At 41.0% G+C, this 19,232-nt stretch overlaps 1 protein-coding gene across 9 annotated transcripts in view; it reads left to right on the plus strand.

Annotated features, from left to right (window-relative positions):
- FAT1 (FAT atypical cadherin 1) overlaps positions 1-19,232 on the plus strand; it is a 323,107-nt gene that overhangs the window by 83,896 nt on the left and 219,979 nt on the right. For all 9 annotated transcript variants that reach the window (XR_012753986.1, XM_075347113.1, XM_075347116.1 and 6 more), the window contains exon 2: positions 2,838-6,123. Coding sequence is in view for 8 of the 9 variants with exons in the window: in XM_075347113.1 (XP_075203228.1) it covers positions 2,850-6,123 (3,274 nt within the window). In the remaining variant the exon portion in view is untranslated. The remainder of the gene's footprint in view (positions 1-2,837; positions 6,124-19,232) is intronic.

Genomic DNA, 19,232 nt, shown 5'->3' on the forward strand with positions numbered 1-19,232 from the left:
CGAGATCGCTAATGAGGTCACTGCTGCGTCACAAAAAGCGTGACTCAGCAGCGATCTCGGCAGTGAGCTCGCTGTGTGTGAAGCACCCCTAAGTCGTTGTGTGTGACTGGGCCTTAAAGATCTTTTATCTATGCTAGTGTATACAGGGACAGTTAGGCATGGATTAGCAATATGCACCAAGAACTGCTCGTGGTCCTGAGTGCATATTGGATCTGACAGGTTCCCTTTAAGATCCTCCCCACATACAGGCTTTTCTTCTCGCAGCTTTACATTTACACTTTGTTGCATTGGTTCCTATAACCATTAGTCCAATATCAAGGCCGTTGGGTCATTTCACATGGACGTATCTAGGTTTCTTTTTATTGCAGACCTAAAACACGGGTGTAATATTGACCTTTTGGTAAATGAAGATGCACAGTTCTTTCTTCCCTTTTTGAAAAGAGAAAGTTTCATAGATTTTCCAATATTCCCCTTGGTGCTGGCAGAGAGTACAAAGCATGCACAGTGAATTGGTCAATAAGCCGTTAACCATTGTTAAATGTGACAAGTAGGTAGACTGATTTAAGACTACAATTGACACTAAAATTGGTAGGTGTATGTACATTGTGAATCATTTCCCCAGAGGTCCTATTCATCTTTTTTCCCTCTTCTCTAAACAATTGCAGCTTTGGTCTTGACAAGCCACTCCGATTTATCCCTGTAGTAAACTTTTACTGGCCCTTTCTACTCATTTTATTCTTGTATACCACTTTGCATTCTCATTTAGGCAGACGACATAAAGATCCAAGGTGAATTATTCCCCCAACTGGCCCCGGTGAAGACATGCTAAGAATCTGCTAGCTCCTTATTGACATAAAACATTGCTCACAGATGCTGTGCGGCTTACAATCGTATATACTTGATCAAAACCAGTGTGAGGAAGAAACGGGAAATGGTTTATCCACCTGATGGCCAAACTCAATAGAGATTCTGGCTTTGCACAAGGTGGTCGTCTCGGGCCCAGCTCCTGACCCCCGGCTATTATCTGATAGGTCTGGGGGAGGTTTTGACCAGCTAGGCATTTATACTTCCATGGCCACTACATGGATTATATAGTATTACTCGGCCCCCATTTAAGTAAATTACCATACAATACCAGATTTTTGCTTTTGCCTCGTCTGAGAGCAGCATAATGTAGGAGCAGAAACCCTGATTCCAGCTATGTGTCACTTACTGGGCTGTTTGCTGTTATTTTTATCAAATCACTATTTTATCTGACTGTAAAGCTTTGTATAACCCCGTCCACACCACTGATTGGCAACTTTCTGCCTATGCACAGAAAACTGCTAAGCTCATGAACAATGCAGGACTACCTGGTTACAAGTTTACTAGTCCTCAATGATAAAAATTACTGTTTTTATGTGCAGGAGATTATCAAAACTACAGCAAGCAGCCCAGTAAGTGACACATCACTCAATCAGGGAGTCTGTCTCTAAATTATGTTGGTCTCAGACTAGGTGGCAAAACCTGGTGACAGCTTCCCTTTATGGGTCCTAACAGATGTGTTGTAATGCTGGCAAAATTGTAATAGTTGTACTCTACAGTATTTGGCTGGAGAGACACCTGCGTGTGAATCTCGCATCACACTGCCCGGGCTGGCCAGCAGCTCTCCTGACAGGAGCTGTTGAACTTCATGTATTTCTATGCAGCTGACAAGCTTAGGTCAGGAGAGCCACCTTCCGGACCAGGCAGTATGATGAGATCCTCGCACCAGTCAGTTAGCATTTTTACTTTATAGGCCCCCTTTACACACTGAGACTTTCTAGCGATCCCACCAGCGATCCCAACCTGGCCGGGATCGCTACAAAGTCTCTGGTGAGTCGCTGGTGAGCTGTCAAACAGGCAGACCTGGCCAACGACGCAACAGCGATCCGGACCTGCAGAACGACCTAGCTAGTCATTGGGGACGTTGTAAAGCAGCTTTTTGAAAGGGAAGTCGCTAACAAAGTCGCTGTAAAGGCCCCTTTACACACTGAGACTTTCTAGCGATCATGCTGCACAGCGGGAAACAAAGGACCAAAGAATGGTCCTGAACGATTTGTAGCGATCAGCAACTTCACAGCAGGGGCCAGGTCGCTGATGTGTTTCACTCACTGCAATGTCGATGGGGAGGTCGCTATTACGTCACAAAACCGGTGACGTTACAGCGATGTCGTTTGCGATGTTGCAGTGTGTAAAGCCACCTTAAGGCTATGGTCACATAGTGGCTGCCATGATCTTCAGAGACTCAGTTAGGGTTTACATCCGAACACGACAAAACTGGATTCGGGTGTATGCATCAGTGGGGCCATTAACCATAATGATACAGACGGAATCACCATGTAAAAAAACCCAGTAAAACAAAAAAAATGCCTTTGATGGCTGTCTCTTGCCTGGTACATTTTTGTATATCTCCATTTCCACCGAACCTTCTTCACATCTATTTAATAGAAGTTATTCCCAATGCTTAGTTAGGTTCCACAGTAATTAAATTAGTGAACCTGAAATGATATGGGCTTAATGGGATCAGTTGATTTGCCGCATGGCACCCAGTGGTGTGAGCGTTGATTGTCTTAATGATACTAGCTTATTTCTTTTTGCCCCCGGTTGTAAGCCTGGGGTTCGGATATCATCCCTCAAGAATTGTGAAATTAATCTTTATGTAACTGCAGAACGGATAATTAATTATACACCTTTGGTGGTCTCCACCTGACACAGTCAATTTAAATCACGAATAAGGAATAAATGTTAAGATGATAGAACTATTAATCAGTGCGTTCTCCGGGTTTATTTAATTCCTTTCTTCTTTTCTTTTCCAGGTGATTTTGTGTATGTCATCCATCATGGGGAGACGCTTGACCTCGCTTTTCTTATTGATGTTACTGCAACATTTTGGTGATTGTGATGAAAGCCATGGACTGCATTTTTCCTCATCGTTTCTGTTCACTCAACACCAATACAATGCTACTATCTATGAAAACTCCGCTGCCAAGACCTACGTTGGGCACCCAACAAAAATGGGCATTTATCTTAAAAACCCTAACTGGGACATCAAATATAAAATAGTCTCTGGAGACAATGAGAATATTTTTAAAGCAGAAGAGCACATCTTGGGGGATTTTTGCTTCCTGAGGATACGCACCAAGGGCGGTAACACGGCAATTCTTAATCGAGAGGTTAGAGATCACTACCTCCTATCTGTCAAGGCGGTGGAGAAAAGCTCAAATGCTGAAGCACGCACAAGAGTTAGAGTTCAGGTACTGGACACCAATGACTTACGACCGCTGTTTTCACCAACATTGTACAGTGTTTCTTTGCCTGAAAACACAGCAATAAGGAGCAGTATTGCTAAAGTCAGTGCAACTGATGCCGACATTGGAACTAATGGGGAGTTTTACTACAGTTTTAAAGAGAGAACTGAAATGTTTTCTATTCATCCAACCAGCGGTGCTATTATTCTAACCGGCAAACTTGACTATTCAGAAACCAAACAGTATGACATGGAAATACTTGCAGTAGACCGAGGAATGAAGTTATATGGAAGTAGCGGAATTAGCAGTATGGCTCGGCTAATTATACATGTGGAACAAGCAAATTTACATGCCCCGGTCATCTCGGTTACACTCACTCCCTCCGAACTTGATAAAGACTTGACTTATGCAATTGTAAATGTGGATGACCAGGACCAAGCAACCAATGGAGAAATAGCTTCATTAAGCATCATAGCTGGGGACTCTCTACAGTATTTCAGGACTAACAGGACTTCTCCGGGAAGTAAAGAATATAAGATTGTAGCTGTAAGAGAGATTGATTGGGATACCCATCCGTTTGGTTTTAACTTGACCCTACAGGCTAAAGACAAGGGCTCTCCACCACAGTTTTCCCACCCCAAGGTCATCCACATTAAATCTTCTCAATTTAAACATGGTCCAATAAAATTTGAGAAAGATGTTTACAGGGCTGAAGTAAGTGAGTTTGCACCTCCCAATACGCCCATTGTAATGGTGAAAGCCGTTCCCAGTCACCCACATTTAAAATATGCCTTTAAACATACTACAGATAGAAACAGGTTCAGTATAAACCCCAATACTGGTCTCATTACAACTTTGGCACCATTAAAAGCAAAATATGCCTCCCACATAGAACTGGATATTATTACTAGTGACAAAAAAGCCTCAACAAAAGTGATGATCAAAGTGCTTGGTATGAACAGCCATGCCCCAGAATTTACCCAGACGTCATATAAAGCTGTGGTTGATGAGAATGTGCCCATAGGTAGTCACGTTCTTACTGTCAGTGCCATTGATCATGACGAAGGAGAGAATGGATATGTCACCTACAGCATGGCCAACATAAATCCTGTTCCCTTTGTCATTGATGCCTTTTCGGGAGTCATTAGTACTGTAGAAGAATTAGATTACGAGTTAATGCCCAGAGTCTATACTTTAAAGATTAGGACATCAGATTGGGGTCTGCCTTATCGAAGAGAAGTTGAAATTCCGATCACAGTGACCTTAAATAATCTAAATGACAATATGCCATTGTTTGAGAAGATAAACTGTGAAGGTTCGGTCCCCAAGGATCTTGGCATTGGAGAACAGATCACTACTGTTTCTGCCATTGATGCTGATGAACTTCAGTTAGTAAAATACCAAATAGAATCTGGAAACGAGTTAGATTTATTTACATTAAATCCCAATTCTGGAGTTCTTTCTTTGAAACAGTCTCTTTCAGAAGGCCCGGCCGCAAAAGTCTCCTTTCATAGTTTGAGGATTACAGCTACGGATGGTGAGCACTTGGCCAAACCAATTTTTATTAATATTACTGTAACTTCTAGCCGCAAGGTCGTTCACTTAAATTGTGAGGAAACTGGAGTTGCCAAAATGCTTGCTGAGAAACTTCTACAGGCCAATAAGTTGTTTAACCGTGGATCACACGAGGAAGCTTACTTTGACACTCACTTGGCAAACTCACATGCCCCTCAATTTAAAAGCACAATTCCTAGCAGAATTGTAGTTAGGGAGAATGAAGCTGTCGGAACACGTATAATGCATGTGGAAGCGAATGAACTTGACACTGGTTTCAATGGCAAGTTGGTATACGCTATTTCAGGAGGAAATGATGATAGTTGTTTTACTATAGATATGGATAATGGCTGGATACAAATTCTTTCACCACTCGACAGGGAACTCAAAGATATATACACTTTGAATGTCACAGCTTATGATCTTGGAATACCACAAAAATCTGCCTGGCGCCTTGTAGACGTTGGCGTGCTTGATGCCAATGATAACCCACCAGAGTTTCTGCAAGAAAGCTATGTTGTTGAGGTCAAGGAAAATGAGGAGGGAAACCAAGCAATTATTAAAATAGAAGCTTCTGACAGTGATCTGGGAGCTAATGGTGAAGTGAGATATTCCATTCTTACAGACACTAATATTTTTACAATAGACAGCGTGACGGGAATAGTAAAAGCACTGACCTCACTAGACAGGGAGAAGCAACATATGCATTTACTCAAAATTGAAGCCAGAGACCAAGCAGAGAATGAACCCCAATTGTTTGCTACCACGTTCCTAAAAATATTAGTTGAAGATGTAAATGACAATTCCCCAATGTTCATTCCATCCAACTATCATGTTAAAGTTCGAGAAGACCTTCCAGTGGGAACCCTGGTGACTTGGATAGATGCTTATGATTCTGATATAGGGCTCTCCGGTCAAGTCCGATATAGTCTTTTGGAAAATGGCGATGGCAAATTTGAAGTAGATAAACTGAGTGGAGCGGTAAGGATAATACAAGAGTTAGATTATGAAGAAAAGCAAGTTTACAATCTGACTGCCCGGGCCAAGGACAGAGGAAAACCGACTTCCCTTTTGTCAACTTGTTTCATCACTGTTGAAGTTGTTGATGTGAATGAGAACCTGCATTCGCCATTGTTTTCTAATTTTGTAAGCAAAGCGGTGATCAGAGAAGATGTTCCCATTGGAACACCTGTGATGACAGTCTCGGCTCATGATGAGGATTCTGGACGGGATGGTGAAATCAGATACTCCATAAGGGATGGATCTGGGGTTGGAGTCTTTACCATTCATGAAGAAAAAGGTAAGATTCAATAACTTATATAAAATTGTTTTCATGTGTATTTGTACTAAAAAACCCCCCAAAAAAACGTTTTAAGATCTACAGTATGTGTAGTTAGATGTGTGCCTATATTCTGTATAGTTAAATGTGTGCCTATACTATGAACTGTCCAATGAATGCTTCAGTGAATTGCTGAGGTGCTTAAAATGACTAGCCATATGTTATTACACAACCGATGGCTCAATGGTTTAGCATTTGCTTTTGATTGTCCAGAATAACAGACCAGGCATATTACAGTGCATATGTTACACTATAGTCCAATCTGTCATGGATGATTTAGCCCCTTAAATAGAACCTGTATCAGGTCAATAGTGACCAGTTTTTGCTATGATTTTTGCTATTTTGAATATTCAGGTGCATTTTTTTTTTTTTTTTGCCATACAGTTCCATAGATGTGGCCTACTTATGTAGTATTCATATTTATTGTTACAAAGTAGGCCTGGCTTACAGGATTCTTTGGGGGCATGTCTGTAGGTGGCTCTGCATTATTACCCAGACATGCTCCCTTGTAAAGACCTTAGAATTTGCAATAAATAAAGGCAAATGCAATACATATCTCTGACACCATATGATGGATTTAAAAAAATAATACTCCTGGAATCAGAAGGAATAAAATAGGGGCAGAAAGTGGCCACTTTTGATCTGGTGACAGATCCTTTTTAAGCGCAACCCACATCCTCAAAGCTGAGTGAACCAAAGGGATACCGTTCTCAGCTAAGCCTTTCCTTTACTTCATTTCAGTGATGTGTGAGGGTCGCAGCACCTGGACCTCCATAAATTAAAACCTCTGACACTAAATGTTTACTGAACTGATGGGTATGCTTTGTGTGTGAAATAATGCAGAGGATTTAGAAATCCATATCTGCTAAAATGAAGCAGAACGGGTTACAATATTTTGAACTTTTGACTTTCAGGCTCCATATCTCATCATCCACTACAGCTTCAAACTTGAAACTACCTTCATTTTATAGACAATCATCTTGGATAAAACTTACATAAATTTGACTTGCAACTATTTAGCATATGATTTGTTATGCAGATTATCATGTCACTGCACTGTTACTCTTTTGCTCCTAAATAACTAAATTTTAGTGTTTTTTTTATTATTTTGTAAATCCAACTTTTGTCTTTAAACACTGCCTGACTCCTTTGTAGGCATGCGCTCCATCAGATTCAAGCATGTCTCAACCAGAATCTGATATCAGCTCTTTTCTACATGTTCCCAATTTTGGTGCATATTGGTTGCCTCCTGTTGATAGGTATACAGCTTTTACTTCAACTCCTACCCACAAGTAGCAAAGAAAAAGGAAGAACAGCAAGCACCAAAATTCTCAAGAATAAAAAACTTTTCGTGATTTCTTCATTTTAAAAAAAGTGTGTGCAAAAGTGGAATAAAAAAAACAAAGCCTAGGCTTACATGTCTCAGACCTCACAGGGTTCTTAGTCATAGGCCTCTTTTTTTGGCTGTTTTTTACTTTTTTCTTGCCATTATCCAGATGTGATCTCCATTTTAATGCCGTGCATCAGTGGAGCCGTTGACAAACCAAGGGGTAGGCTGAATTCAATTCACAAGTGTTCAATTGGGTTGAAGTTTTGGACTGTGTGCCAATCCTGCACGTCTACATCATTATAAGGGACCATTTTTTCTCCAATCTTGATGTATGCCTTGGATCACATTGTCCTGCTTGAACAGTATGTCATCCTTTTCATACCCATAGCACTCGAGTGTATGAAGTAACTTGTGGGATACTGAAATATAGCTCAGCATTGAGACCACCATCATTCCTGGTCAAGTATCCAACGGCTTTGGCTTTGAAACAACCCCATATCAACAGGCTTACTCCGCCGAACTTGACAGTTCCTTCAGTTTCTCGATCCGTTAGCCCCTTTTCCATTTGTTTCTTCCAGACCCATTTGCACCATTAGAGTGTAATCTATTGACTTTTCTCATTAATGCAAATTGCCCATTTCCAATCTTCAACTGTTCACTGTCCAAACATTTTTTTAAACTTGAGCCGACACCTCTTATGACAATATTGAATTCAAGGCTTCGTCACCTTTTTTTGAGCTACAATTCCAGACTTGTCTAATGTACGACGCATGGTACTTGCCTCGCTGTCTCTGATCTCACTATTATGAAGCATAAAAGCCGCCTCCGCTGACATGTTAGTGGCGCCAGAACTGATAGACCTTGTGATGTGCCTACTTGTAGACTCTGCGATTCTGTCTGGACGTCCACTTCTTGGCTTTTGAATGGATAGATGGACTTCATTTTGTATTCTTCCAACTGGTATGGCACTCACATGATGTAGTTTGGCAGTTTTCTTGGCCAAGAGACCATAGTCGTTGAGCTGGAAGATGTTTCTCTTTTCTTGGGAAATGTTCCTCGTGGCTGCTTCTCTATTTGAACCGGTGACTATTGTTTGGGAATCAACCTAATAACACACTGAGCTATTAGGGAGTGTGAGAACAGGTTGTAGTTTGTAGTGTACAGGAAGAAAAACATTTTTCCACCACCAACAAGGAGCAAAACCGTAAGAATCCAGTAATATGACAAGAATTTTCATAACTAATCATGTGCTAAATAGTTGCAAGTCAAATTAATGTATGATATAGCCAAGATGATTATCTATAAAGTGAAGGTAGTCTCACATGCAAAGCTATACTGGATGATGAGAAATAGAGCCTGAAAGTCAAAGGTTCAAAACATTGTTACACTTTTGCTTGTCGGGGTAAATTGATCTTCAGTTTCTATAAAATGTATGAAGTTTGAGAGGTTGTCCAGGGATAACTTTTTTTTTTTTCTTTTTTTTTTTCTTGTAAACCTTTACACTTTTTCGTAAAAGTAAAGACATTGATACTTGCTCGCGATGTGATCACGGGGGCCTGATCGATGCCATGGCAACCCGAGGACATCTTGACAACCTCTGTCAGCCAGCTACGGCAAGCATTCTTGGACCATTCCATGAGTAGTGTCTAAGCCGCCTGTGTCTGTGTAAAACTGGAGGTATAATGTATTGCAATGCTTCTGTATTTCAATACATTATACCAGCAATCGGAATAATAAAAGGTAATGTGACGTATAGGGTTTAAGTAAAAAAGTGGGGAAAAAAGTGAAAAATTGTATAAGTATTTAAAAAAAATCTGAAAATACAGAACAAAAAAAGAAAAAATATTATACCAATAAATATGTATATATTTATAGAAAAACATAAATATACCAAAAAAGTACACACATTTCTTATCGCCATATCTGTAACAACCTCCTCTATAAAACTGTCATACAAGTTAACTCCTTTAGTGACCACTGTGAAAAAAATATAAATAAAAAACGAAGCAAAAACTATATTTTTTTTTCAATTGCTTTAATTGTACTGACCTGAGAATTAAAGCCCCCCTATCACTTATACCGCAAGGTGAACGGTGTAAAAAAAATAGTACTAAAGCCAATTAATCAATTGCTGTTATTTTGTTTGTTCTGAATCCCAAAGTAAGGCACAGCTCACATTTATCCTTCGGTCTACACTAAGCACCTACACCAGGAATTACATGTAAATCTCTGAAAAACGTGATTCGGACAAAACAATGGAAAATTCACTGCAATGAGGCAGATTGAGTCACTTTAATCTCCCTTATGGTCTGTGGTCCGGTGGTGTCCATCTTTTTAAGCGTCTCTGTAGGCACATCTTTTGAAAATGAAGGACACTGAACAAAGTCCAGAGAAACTATGCTACCTCAATATAGTCAATGGATCCACAGGGGGTTTCAACTGAATGATGTATGTCAGAAATGTAGATATAAACCTTGATGGATGTGCTCAGCATAGAGCACAGAATAAATGTGAACTGATCCAAAAAATTCTGTACTCCAAATTCCCACCAATAGCATTCAAGTCAACCCACATAAGCACAAATCCCCACTTAGGTCCGTCATCTGTTAATAGAAATATAGGGATTTCCATGTTACTAGTAGCACAAAGCCTCTGGAAAAGTGCTATGGCTCCGCCCCAAGAAAGAAATCCAGAAAAATCTGCACTCTCAAATCCAAGGGCCTGAATCCTTTCTCAGTTCCACAGTGTGCCTAAACCACATTTTTCATCCACATGTTTGTAATGTCTGTAGTGAGGACAGCATGTTTAATTTATGGGGTACATGTCTCCAGAAACACGACCCAGGCACAATCTATGAGCACTACAATGTACTGGGCACTACAATGGCAGATTTGCAGTTTTCACTCCAATATCCATTAATGCTTGTTTCTGTAAAACTTTCATGTAATCAAAATAGTCACTACTATTACTACTACTGGTTTTTTGTTTTTTTTTTTTTAGGACACGCTACATCCGAAAAAGTTGTTCAGAGACTGCAAGTGGCTCTCACTGGAGTGCCTGCTTGCATCATTCAGTGAAGCAAGCTTGTGCTTTATGTTTGTGTCATTAATGACACATCCAAGCACCTGCGATACATAGCCAAGCATGCCTATGTTCGATCGAATATTAAGCATCATTACTCTCCACACATCTAGATAAGTTCCTTTTGGAGTCTTGCTTCAAAAATTGGGTCACTTGTGGGGGTCAATTGTTTAGGCACATCACAGGCTCCGCAAATGTGATATGGCATCAACTATTGGCTCCAGCAAATTTGTGTTCCAAAAGTCAAATGGCACTCCTTCCCTCCCGAGCCCTGCCCTGCGCCCAAACAATAGTTTTCTACCACATTTAGGGTATCTGCTTAGTCAGGAGAAATTGCACAACAAATTGTATGGTGCATTTTCTCCTGTTTACCATTGCAAAAATACAGAATGTGGGCTAAAGTAACATTTTTGTGGGGAAAAAGGAACATTTTCATTTTTCTTGCTTCTACATTGCTTTAGTTCCTGTGAAGCATGTGAAGGGTTCATTTGAGGGGTGTTGTTTTTAGAATAGTGTCACTTTGGGGCATTTCATGTCATATAGGACCCTCAAAATCACTTCAATTGTGACGTGGTCCCTAAAAAAAAAAAAAAATAATAAAAAAAAAATGGTTTTGTAAATTTTGTTGGAAAAATTAGAAATTGCTGAGTCTTTCAAAAATGGTGTTGATGTAGACGTGGTAAATGTTATTTATTAACTGCTGTTATGTTATTGGTATGTGACATAAATTTGGTTTAAAAGTCTAAAAACTGAAAAAATGTCAACCTTTTTTGCCAATTTTTTTGATATTTTCACAAATAAATGTGCAAAATGTCATCTTAAATGTACTATTAACATGAAGTACAATGTGTCACTCTCAGAATTGCTGGCATCCGTTGAAACGTTCCAGAGTTATTATATCATAAAGTGACACTGCTCAGAATTGAAAAAAAAAATTGGATTGGTTTGGAAAGTGAAAAAAGGCTGGGTGGTGAAGAGGTTAATTTCTATGTACCAGCCTGGAAATTGCTTTTTTTTTTAGAGGTGACGGGTTGCCTTTAATTATCGACCTAGAAATTCTCCCCTTTCCTACTGCGCTGTTTCTCAGCAAAGCCTTTATGCTAATTTTTGGGGAAATTCTTTGTACCTGTGTTGGCTATTTCTTTTTAAACTGACGCTGAAAGATAAAGTGAAGGAAATTATAGTCTATATATTATCAGAAATGTATGCTATGTTTTTTGTTTTTTTTTCTATACATGAAAAGCACATAATTAGATGTTGTTATCTCAAAGACTAACTTTAGATCCATTTTCTATGAATTTGTTGTGTACTTTATATTACGCTTTTATCAGTGGTTAAATTCTATGGCGCTTTTTTTTTTTTTTTTTTTTTTTTTAATGCGTGGCCTTCTTTGATCTAAAGCAAACATGTTTGTTTTGCTGTGGGTTGGGAATCTGCTGAAGCAGCCTAAGCATTTCTGAACATCCTGCTGAGTGAGGCGGGATGGCAGGTAAATAGATGGAACGTTGTCCGCACCCGTATTTTGTCTTTTATCGCATTCATGTATTGTCAATTTAACTCCACCATCGCTTCTCCTGCGTATGGTTTTAGGAAATCCACACTGAACTTCAGAAAAGTCCACGTCTCTTCAATGTACCATGTCTCTAGATTAGTTTGTTGATAGTTTTTGTATTGGATCAGTTATACTGTTTATTATAATTATTAAAGATTTATTTCCCTTCATCATGAGCCGTTTGCCATGATTTCACAATACGGCTGTCCTAACGTTTTTGATAAAAGAAGGATCATATCTTCTCAGGATTCTTTCCATCTAAAATTTGATGAATAAATTGACAACTAGGTTTTACTCTACTACTTGTCAGAAGGAATTGTCTGTACCCGGTCTGATACTATCTGTACTGATTGGACAGTGACAGGGGCAAATCACCAACTAGTAGCGCCAAGATTTCAATTTATTCAGACATTCCTCGGAGGAACCGAGAGACCACATATAGTTTTAAGAACGGGTCTTCCAGAAATAATATTTCATGAAGAATGTAATTAAAAACTAAATCAGACATGCCAAGAAAGGAGGGAGATTCTCTTTAGAACAGCTATAGCGAAAGCCCTTCCCAAATATACCTAAAAGTGGGGGAATAGAAAACGAAATCTTGTTTATATCAAGATTTGAAGTTAAACACTGTGTGTGTGTGTGTGTGTGTGTGTGTGTATATACACTTTTTTTTTTTTTTTTTTTTTTTTACATTTTTGATCAAAGTTTTTAAAAGTTGTTTGTCAATGTTTACTTATAAAATTAACCTTCACTCTGTCTGACACTTTCTGTTCTGTTGAATTAACTTTTCAGCAGTCAGGGTTGTAATTAAAGGGAACCTGTCAGGTCAAAAAAGCGTTCTGACCTACAAGCAGGAGCCTGTGTGAGCTGCTAACCCCATGTGAATGGCATAGGGTCTAGTCCCCTGGGCGTCGCTCGCCCTGTGGGCGTCTACATGCTTTCCATGGTATCGCACCCCTGTGGGCGTCTACATGCTTTCCATGGTATCGCACCCCTGTGGGCGTCTACATGCTTTCCATGGTATTGCACCCCTGTGGGCGTCTACATGCTTTCCATGGTATCACACCCCTGTGGGCGTCTACATGCTTTCCATGGTATCACACCCCTGTGTGCGTCTACATGCTTTCCATGGTATTGCACCCCTGTGGGCGTCTACATGCTTTCCATGGTATCACACCCCTGTGTGCGTCTACATGCTTTCCATGGTATCACACCCCTGTGGGCGTCTACATGCTTTCCATGGTATCGCACCCCTGTGGGCGTCTACATGCTTTCCATGGTATCACTCCCCTGTGGGTGTGATACCATGGATTTACATCAGCGAAGTGACCGTCACTACTTCAGAATCTCGCGCGTGCGCGCTTACCATTCTCGCCGCCTCATCCTGGTGTTTGCGTGTCGGCTTCTGTCGCGCACTGCGCATGCTCAGAAGACGCCCGCGGTTTCGGTCATGCGCACTGCGCGTCAGAATCCGAAATGCACACGCCAGGATGAGAACGTGACCAGAATGGTAAGCGCGAGCTCGCGAGATTCTGAAGTAGCGACGGTCACGTCGCTGATGTAAATCCATGGTATCACGCCCACATGGGTGTGATACCATGGAAAGCATGTAGACATCCACAGGGCGAGCGATGCCCAGGGGACTAGACCCTATGCTATTTACATGGGGTTGGCAGCTCACACAGGCTCCTGCTTGTAGGTCAGAATGCTTTTTTGACCTGACAGGTTCCCTTTAAAGCTAACATACTGTATATCTAAATACAGTAGATAACAAAGGAGCACATTTTTTTTTTAAAATGGATGATGGTCAGGATTCACCTTCTTCCCATACTTCATAAACACCTCTGCACAGATCACTGAGCATGTCTAGATACCTTTCGTTGAAGTCTGAAGTTAATAATATAATATTTATTCATTTATATAGCGCTATTAATTCCACAGCGCTTTACATACATTGGCAACACTGTCCCCTTTGGGGCTCACAATCTAGAGTCCCTAGCTGTATGCCTTTGGAATTATGCCAATTTCATTTGAGCAAATATTTTAAGGATTTCACCCCCAACACCAAATTACAGTGCCTACAAGTAGTATTCAACCCCCTGCAGATTTAGCAGGTTTGATAAGATGCAAATAAGTTAGAGCCTGCAAACTTCAAACAAGAGCAGGATTTATTAACAGATGCATAAATCTTACAAACCAACAAGTTATGTTGCTCAGTTAAATTTTAATAAATTTTCAACATAAAAGTGTGGGTCAATTATTATTCAACCCCCTAGGTTTAATATTTTGTGGAATAACCCTTGTTTGCAATTACAGCTAATAATCGTCTTTTATAAGACCTGATCAGGCCGGCACATGTCTCTGGAGTTATCTTAGCCCACTCCTCCATGCAGATCTTCTCCAAGTTATCTAGGCTCTTTGGGTGTCTCATGTGGACTTGAGCTCCTTCCACAAGTTTTCAATTGGGTTAAGGTCAGGAGACTGACTAGGCCACTGCAACACCTTGATTTTTTCCCTCTTGAACCAGGCCTTGGTTTTCTTGGCTGTGTGCTTTGGGTCGTTGTCTTGTTGGAAGATGAAATGACGACCCATTTTTATTATTATTATTATTATTATTATTATTTATTTATAGAGCACCATTGATTCCATGGTGCTGTACATGAGAAGGGGGTTACATACAAAATACATATACAAGTTACAGTAGACAGACTAGTACAGAGGGAAGAGGGCCCTGCCCTTGCGGGCTTACATTCTATAGGATTATGGCCCATCTTAAGATCCTTGATGGAGGAGCGGAGGTTCTTGGCCAAAATCTCCAGGTAGGCCGTGCTACCCATCTTCCCATGGATGCGGACCAGATGGCCAGGCCCCTTGGCTGAGAAACAGCCCCACAGCATGATGCTGCCACCACCATGCTTGACTGTAGGGATGGTATTCTTGGGGTCGTATGCAGTGCCATCCAGTCTCCAAACGTCACGTGTGTGATTGGCACCAAAGATCTCGATCTTGTTCTCATCAGACCAGAGAACCTTGAACCAGTCTGTCTCAGAGTCCTCTAAGTGATCATGAGCAAACTGTAGACGAGCCTTGACATGACACTTTGAAAGTAAAGGTACCTTACGGGCTCGTCTGGAACGGAGACCATTGCGGTGGAGTACGTTACTTATGGTATTGACTGAAACCAATGTCCCCACTGCCATGAGATCTTCCCGGAGCTCCTTCCTTGTTGTCCTTGGGTTAGCCTTGACTCTTCGGACAAGCCTGGCCTCGGCACGGGAGGAAACTTTTCAAAGGCTGTCCAGGCCGTGGAAGGCTAACAGTAGTTCCATAAGCCTTCCACTTCCGGATGATGCTCCCAACAGTGGAGACAGGTAGGCCCAACTCCTTGGAAAGGGTTTTGTACCCCTTGCCAGCCTTGTGACCCTCCATGATCTTGTCTCTGATGGCCTTGGAATGCTCCTTTGTCTTTCCCATGTTGACCAAGTATGAGTGCTGTTCACAAGTTTGGGGAGGGTCTTAATTAGTCAGAAAAGGCTGGAAAAAGAGATAATTAATCCAAACATGTGAAGCTCATTGTTCTTTGTGCCTGAAATACTTCTTAATACTTTAGGGGAACCAAAGAGAATTCTTGTGGTTTGAGGGGTTGAATAATAAATGACCCTCTGAATAAACGTTTCACAATTTAAAAAAAAAAAAAAAAAAAATAAGAAAAGAAATAACATTCTTTTTTGCTGCAGTGCATTTCACACTTCCAGGCTGATCTACAGTCCAAATGTCACAATGCCAAGTTAATTCCGAATGTGTAAACCTGCTAAATCTGCAGGGGGTTGAATACTACTTGTAGGCACTGTATTTATACGTACATGTAACTCTTTTAAGTAACATGTAACTCTTAACATAGCCAGTCTGTTCCTCATTTACTGAGAAATCATTGTTTATATATACAAATAAGCCTGAAGCCTCTGTCACTCCAGCTCTATTCCCAGCCTAATGCTGCTTCCTCCTGCTTGATTGATGGCTCCTTTTATTTGAACTCACACAGCATTAAAACTGTATGTCAAGCAGAAGGATGTGGCACTAGGTGAGGAGTAGAACTGGGGTGACAGAGGCTTCAGATCTAAAAGGGAACCTTTCAGGTGCAATATGCACCCAGAACCACAAGCAGTTCTGGGTGCATATTCCTAATCCCTGCCTAATTGTTCCTGTATACACTCACATAGATAAAGAGATCTTTAGAAAAAGTATTTCTAAAGATTCTTTATAATATGCTAATGAGTGCAGGGACTAGTCATAAAGGCGTTACTTCCCCTGACTAGTCCGCCTGGAATAAAATAGTGAATTGCAGTTATCGAGGTATCATTTTATTCAACTTTCTATGTCCTACATGCCCATATAGGCGGCTTAAGATAGTTGCTACTAATGACATATTACCTTTAATATGAATGCGTTAGAGTGTGCATTTGATATTATGTAATATGTTTACCAAAATCTGAATGCCAATTTACAGGAAATTTTAGGCACTGCCCATTCACTTGAGACCTTCCCCAAGTAATCCTTTTGATGCAAACTATTATAAATCACCGTTTTGTAGAGCTGGTCCGTGGGAGAGAGACGGAGAATATTCTCAGACCATAGACTGTTCTGTAGGGTTCTGCAGATCAACTATGCGAATTGTGAGAGCTCCCTCAGCTTTCAGTGTTATTATTGGAAAGCTCCCAAGGCTACAGGGAGTGATTCCAATAATATCATTACATTAGTCAACTGCTATTTATGCTGTTTCATATTAAACTCCAAGAAAAAAGAAATGTTCTATAGCAATTATCAGTAATAATTTCAGTTGGTACATTTGCACCCCTGAATAAGCACATGTATCTTCTCATTATCAACCTTTCCACTCACTTAGAATGACAGGTCTCTCCTATATGTGAACAGTTTGACCTCTCATTTTACTGAATAGAGTGGGGAGAAGTTTGCTAGGACCCCCCCCCCCTCTTTGACTAGTCTTGTCCCCAGCTGTTTTTAGTTTTAAACTATATGTTCTCTGATTTGCTGCAGTGTTTCAGGATAAAATCTACATGTCTGTAATAATGAGGCTTGTCTCTCATTCACACTGGTTGGGATTCAGGCAGCATTAATAATTTGGTGGGTTCCCTTTAACCCCAGTATACCTGGTTTTCAATGGCCCGGCAAGGTGATGCATGGAGCTTCTTGTTTTGTGGTTTTTTTTTTTTTTTTTTTGTTTTGTTTTTTTTAATCCCTGTGTTCTCCAGTTGGTATAAAATATATTCCTTTTAATGTTGCATTTGTGTTGCGTATTGGATGTAATTGTGATCTGGAAGCCATGACCGTTTCTTGGCTTACATTGGTTCTAAACTAGGTCAAACTAAAGCCTCTGGGACATTATTACAAAGGCCAACACTTCTTTCTAAACAAGGCACGTCAAATGGCCTTGCACCCAAAACTTGGGATTGCCATATACTGCTATAGGATCGTTATTAGACTGGTGGGACAAGTCAGTTAGTCATCATCCATAATGGGTGGACTTTGGGATTGATAGGTGCAAATTTTGTATTTATTATTTTACAAATTGCATCCACTGGTTTGCTGAAGTTATTCCTTTAGTGTTCCTCCTGAGCACATCCACTGGTCGGTCTCCTGAAGGTATTCCTTTAGTGTCCCCCCTTAGTACATCCACTGTTCTGTTCTACTGAAGTTATTCATTTAGTGTTCCTCCTGAGAACATCCACTGATCTCCTGAAGTTATTCCTTTAGAGTCCCCCCACACCCTCACATCCCCGAGCACATCCACTGGTTTGCTGAAGGTATTCCTTTGTGTCCCCCCTGAGTACCTCCACTAGTCTGCTGAAGTTATTCCTTTAGTGTCCATCCTGAAGTGCTTCTTTGTTGCCTATAGATTAACCTTCATTACTTGTACCATTGCCCTTTTCATTATATATCTCAGTTCCCTCTTAGGGTACTTTCACACATCCGGATTTTTGCTCTGCGGCACAATACGGCGTTCTGCAGAAAAACCGCAACCGGCTTTTGTAACGCCGATTGCGTTTTTTTTTGCATTGACTTACATTAGTGCCGCATTGTGCCGCAGGGGCTTGCGTTCGGTCCGGTTTTTGCCGCATGCGGCAGATGTAGCCGATGCGGCGGCCGGATCGAACGTTCCCTGCAACGTTTTTTGCTCCGGCAAAAAACACCGCATCGCGCCGCATCCGGCCGCTGCGGCGCATTTTTCAATGCATCCCTATGGAGGCCGGATGCGGCGCGATGCGGAAAAAACCGCATCCGGTCGCCGCATGCGGTATTTTCCACTGCGCATGCTCAGTAGCATGCCGCAACCGGAAAAAACCGGACCGGCCGCATGTAAAAACTTATGCAAAGGATGCGGTGTTTTCACCGCATCCGTTGCATAGTTTTCACAGCCGGATTGAGCCGCAGGGCTCAAACCGGATGTGTGAAAGTAGCCTTAGGCTACTTTCACACATCAGTTTTCTGCATTCAGGCACAATCCTTTTTTTTTTCCTGATCCAAAGGATCCGGCAAAAAAATGTAAAACCGGATCCGGTTTTTAATGGATCCGTTATGCCGGATGCGTACAAAACCGGATCCGGTGGATACGGTTTGCATCCGGTTTGTCCTTTTTTTTTTTTTTTTTTTTTTTTTTGAAGGATCAGCTTTTTTAATTTAATGCATGCGCAGTTTACAAAAACGGATCCGGTAGCCGCATCCATTTTTTACCGCATTGCGCCGGATCCGGCGTCCATAGGCTTTTATTGTAAAGCCCGCCGTATCGCGCCGGATCCGGCGCGATGCGTTTTTTTTGCCGGACAAAAAAACGTTGCAAGACACGTTGCCTCTGGCCGCAGCTTCGATAAATTTTGCCGCATCCGGAAAAAACTGGATGCAACGCAAAGCCATCAGGTACAATCCGGTAACAATGCAAATCTATGGGGATAAAACGGATGCGGTACCGGATCCGTTTAACCCGTTTTTTTTCCGGATTGTACCTGATGGAAAAAAACTGATGTGTGAAAGTAGCCTTATTTTGAGCCCCAGGAATCCTCATCAATTTTTTTTTTAAGCGGTCTGTAGTCT

Source organism: Anomaloglossus baeobatrachus, chromosome 1, assembly GCF_048569485.1.
Source record: "Anomaloglossus baeobatrachus isolate aAnoBae1 chromosome 1, aAnoBae1.hap1, whole genome shotgun sequence".
In the NCBI taxonomy this organism is placed as follows: Eukaryota; Metazoa; Chordata; class Amphibia; order Anura; family Aromobatidae; genus Anomaloglossus; species Anomaloglossus baeobatrachus.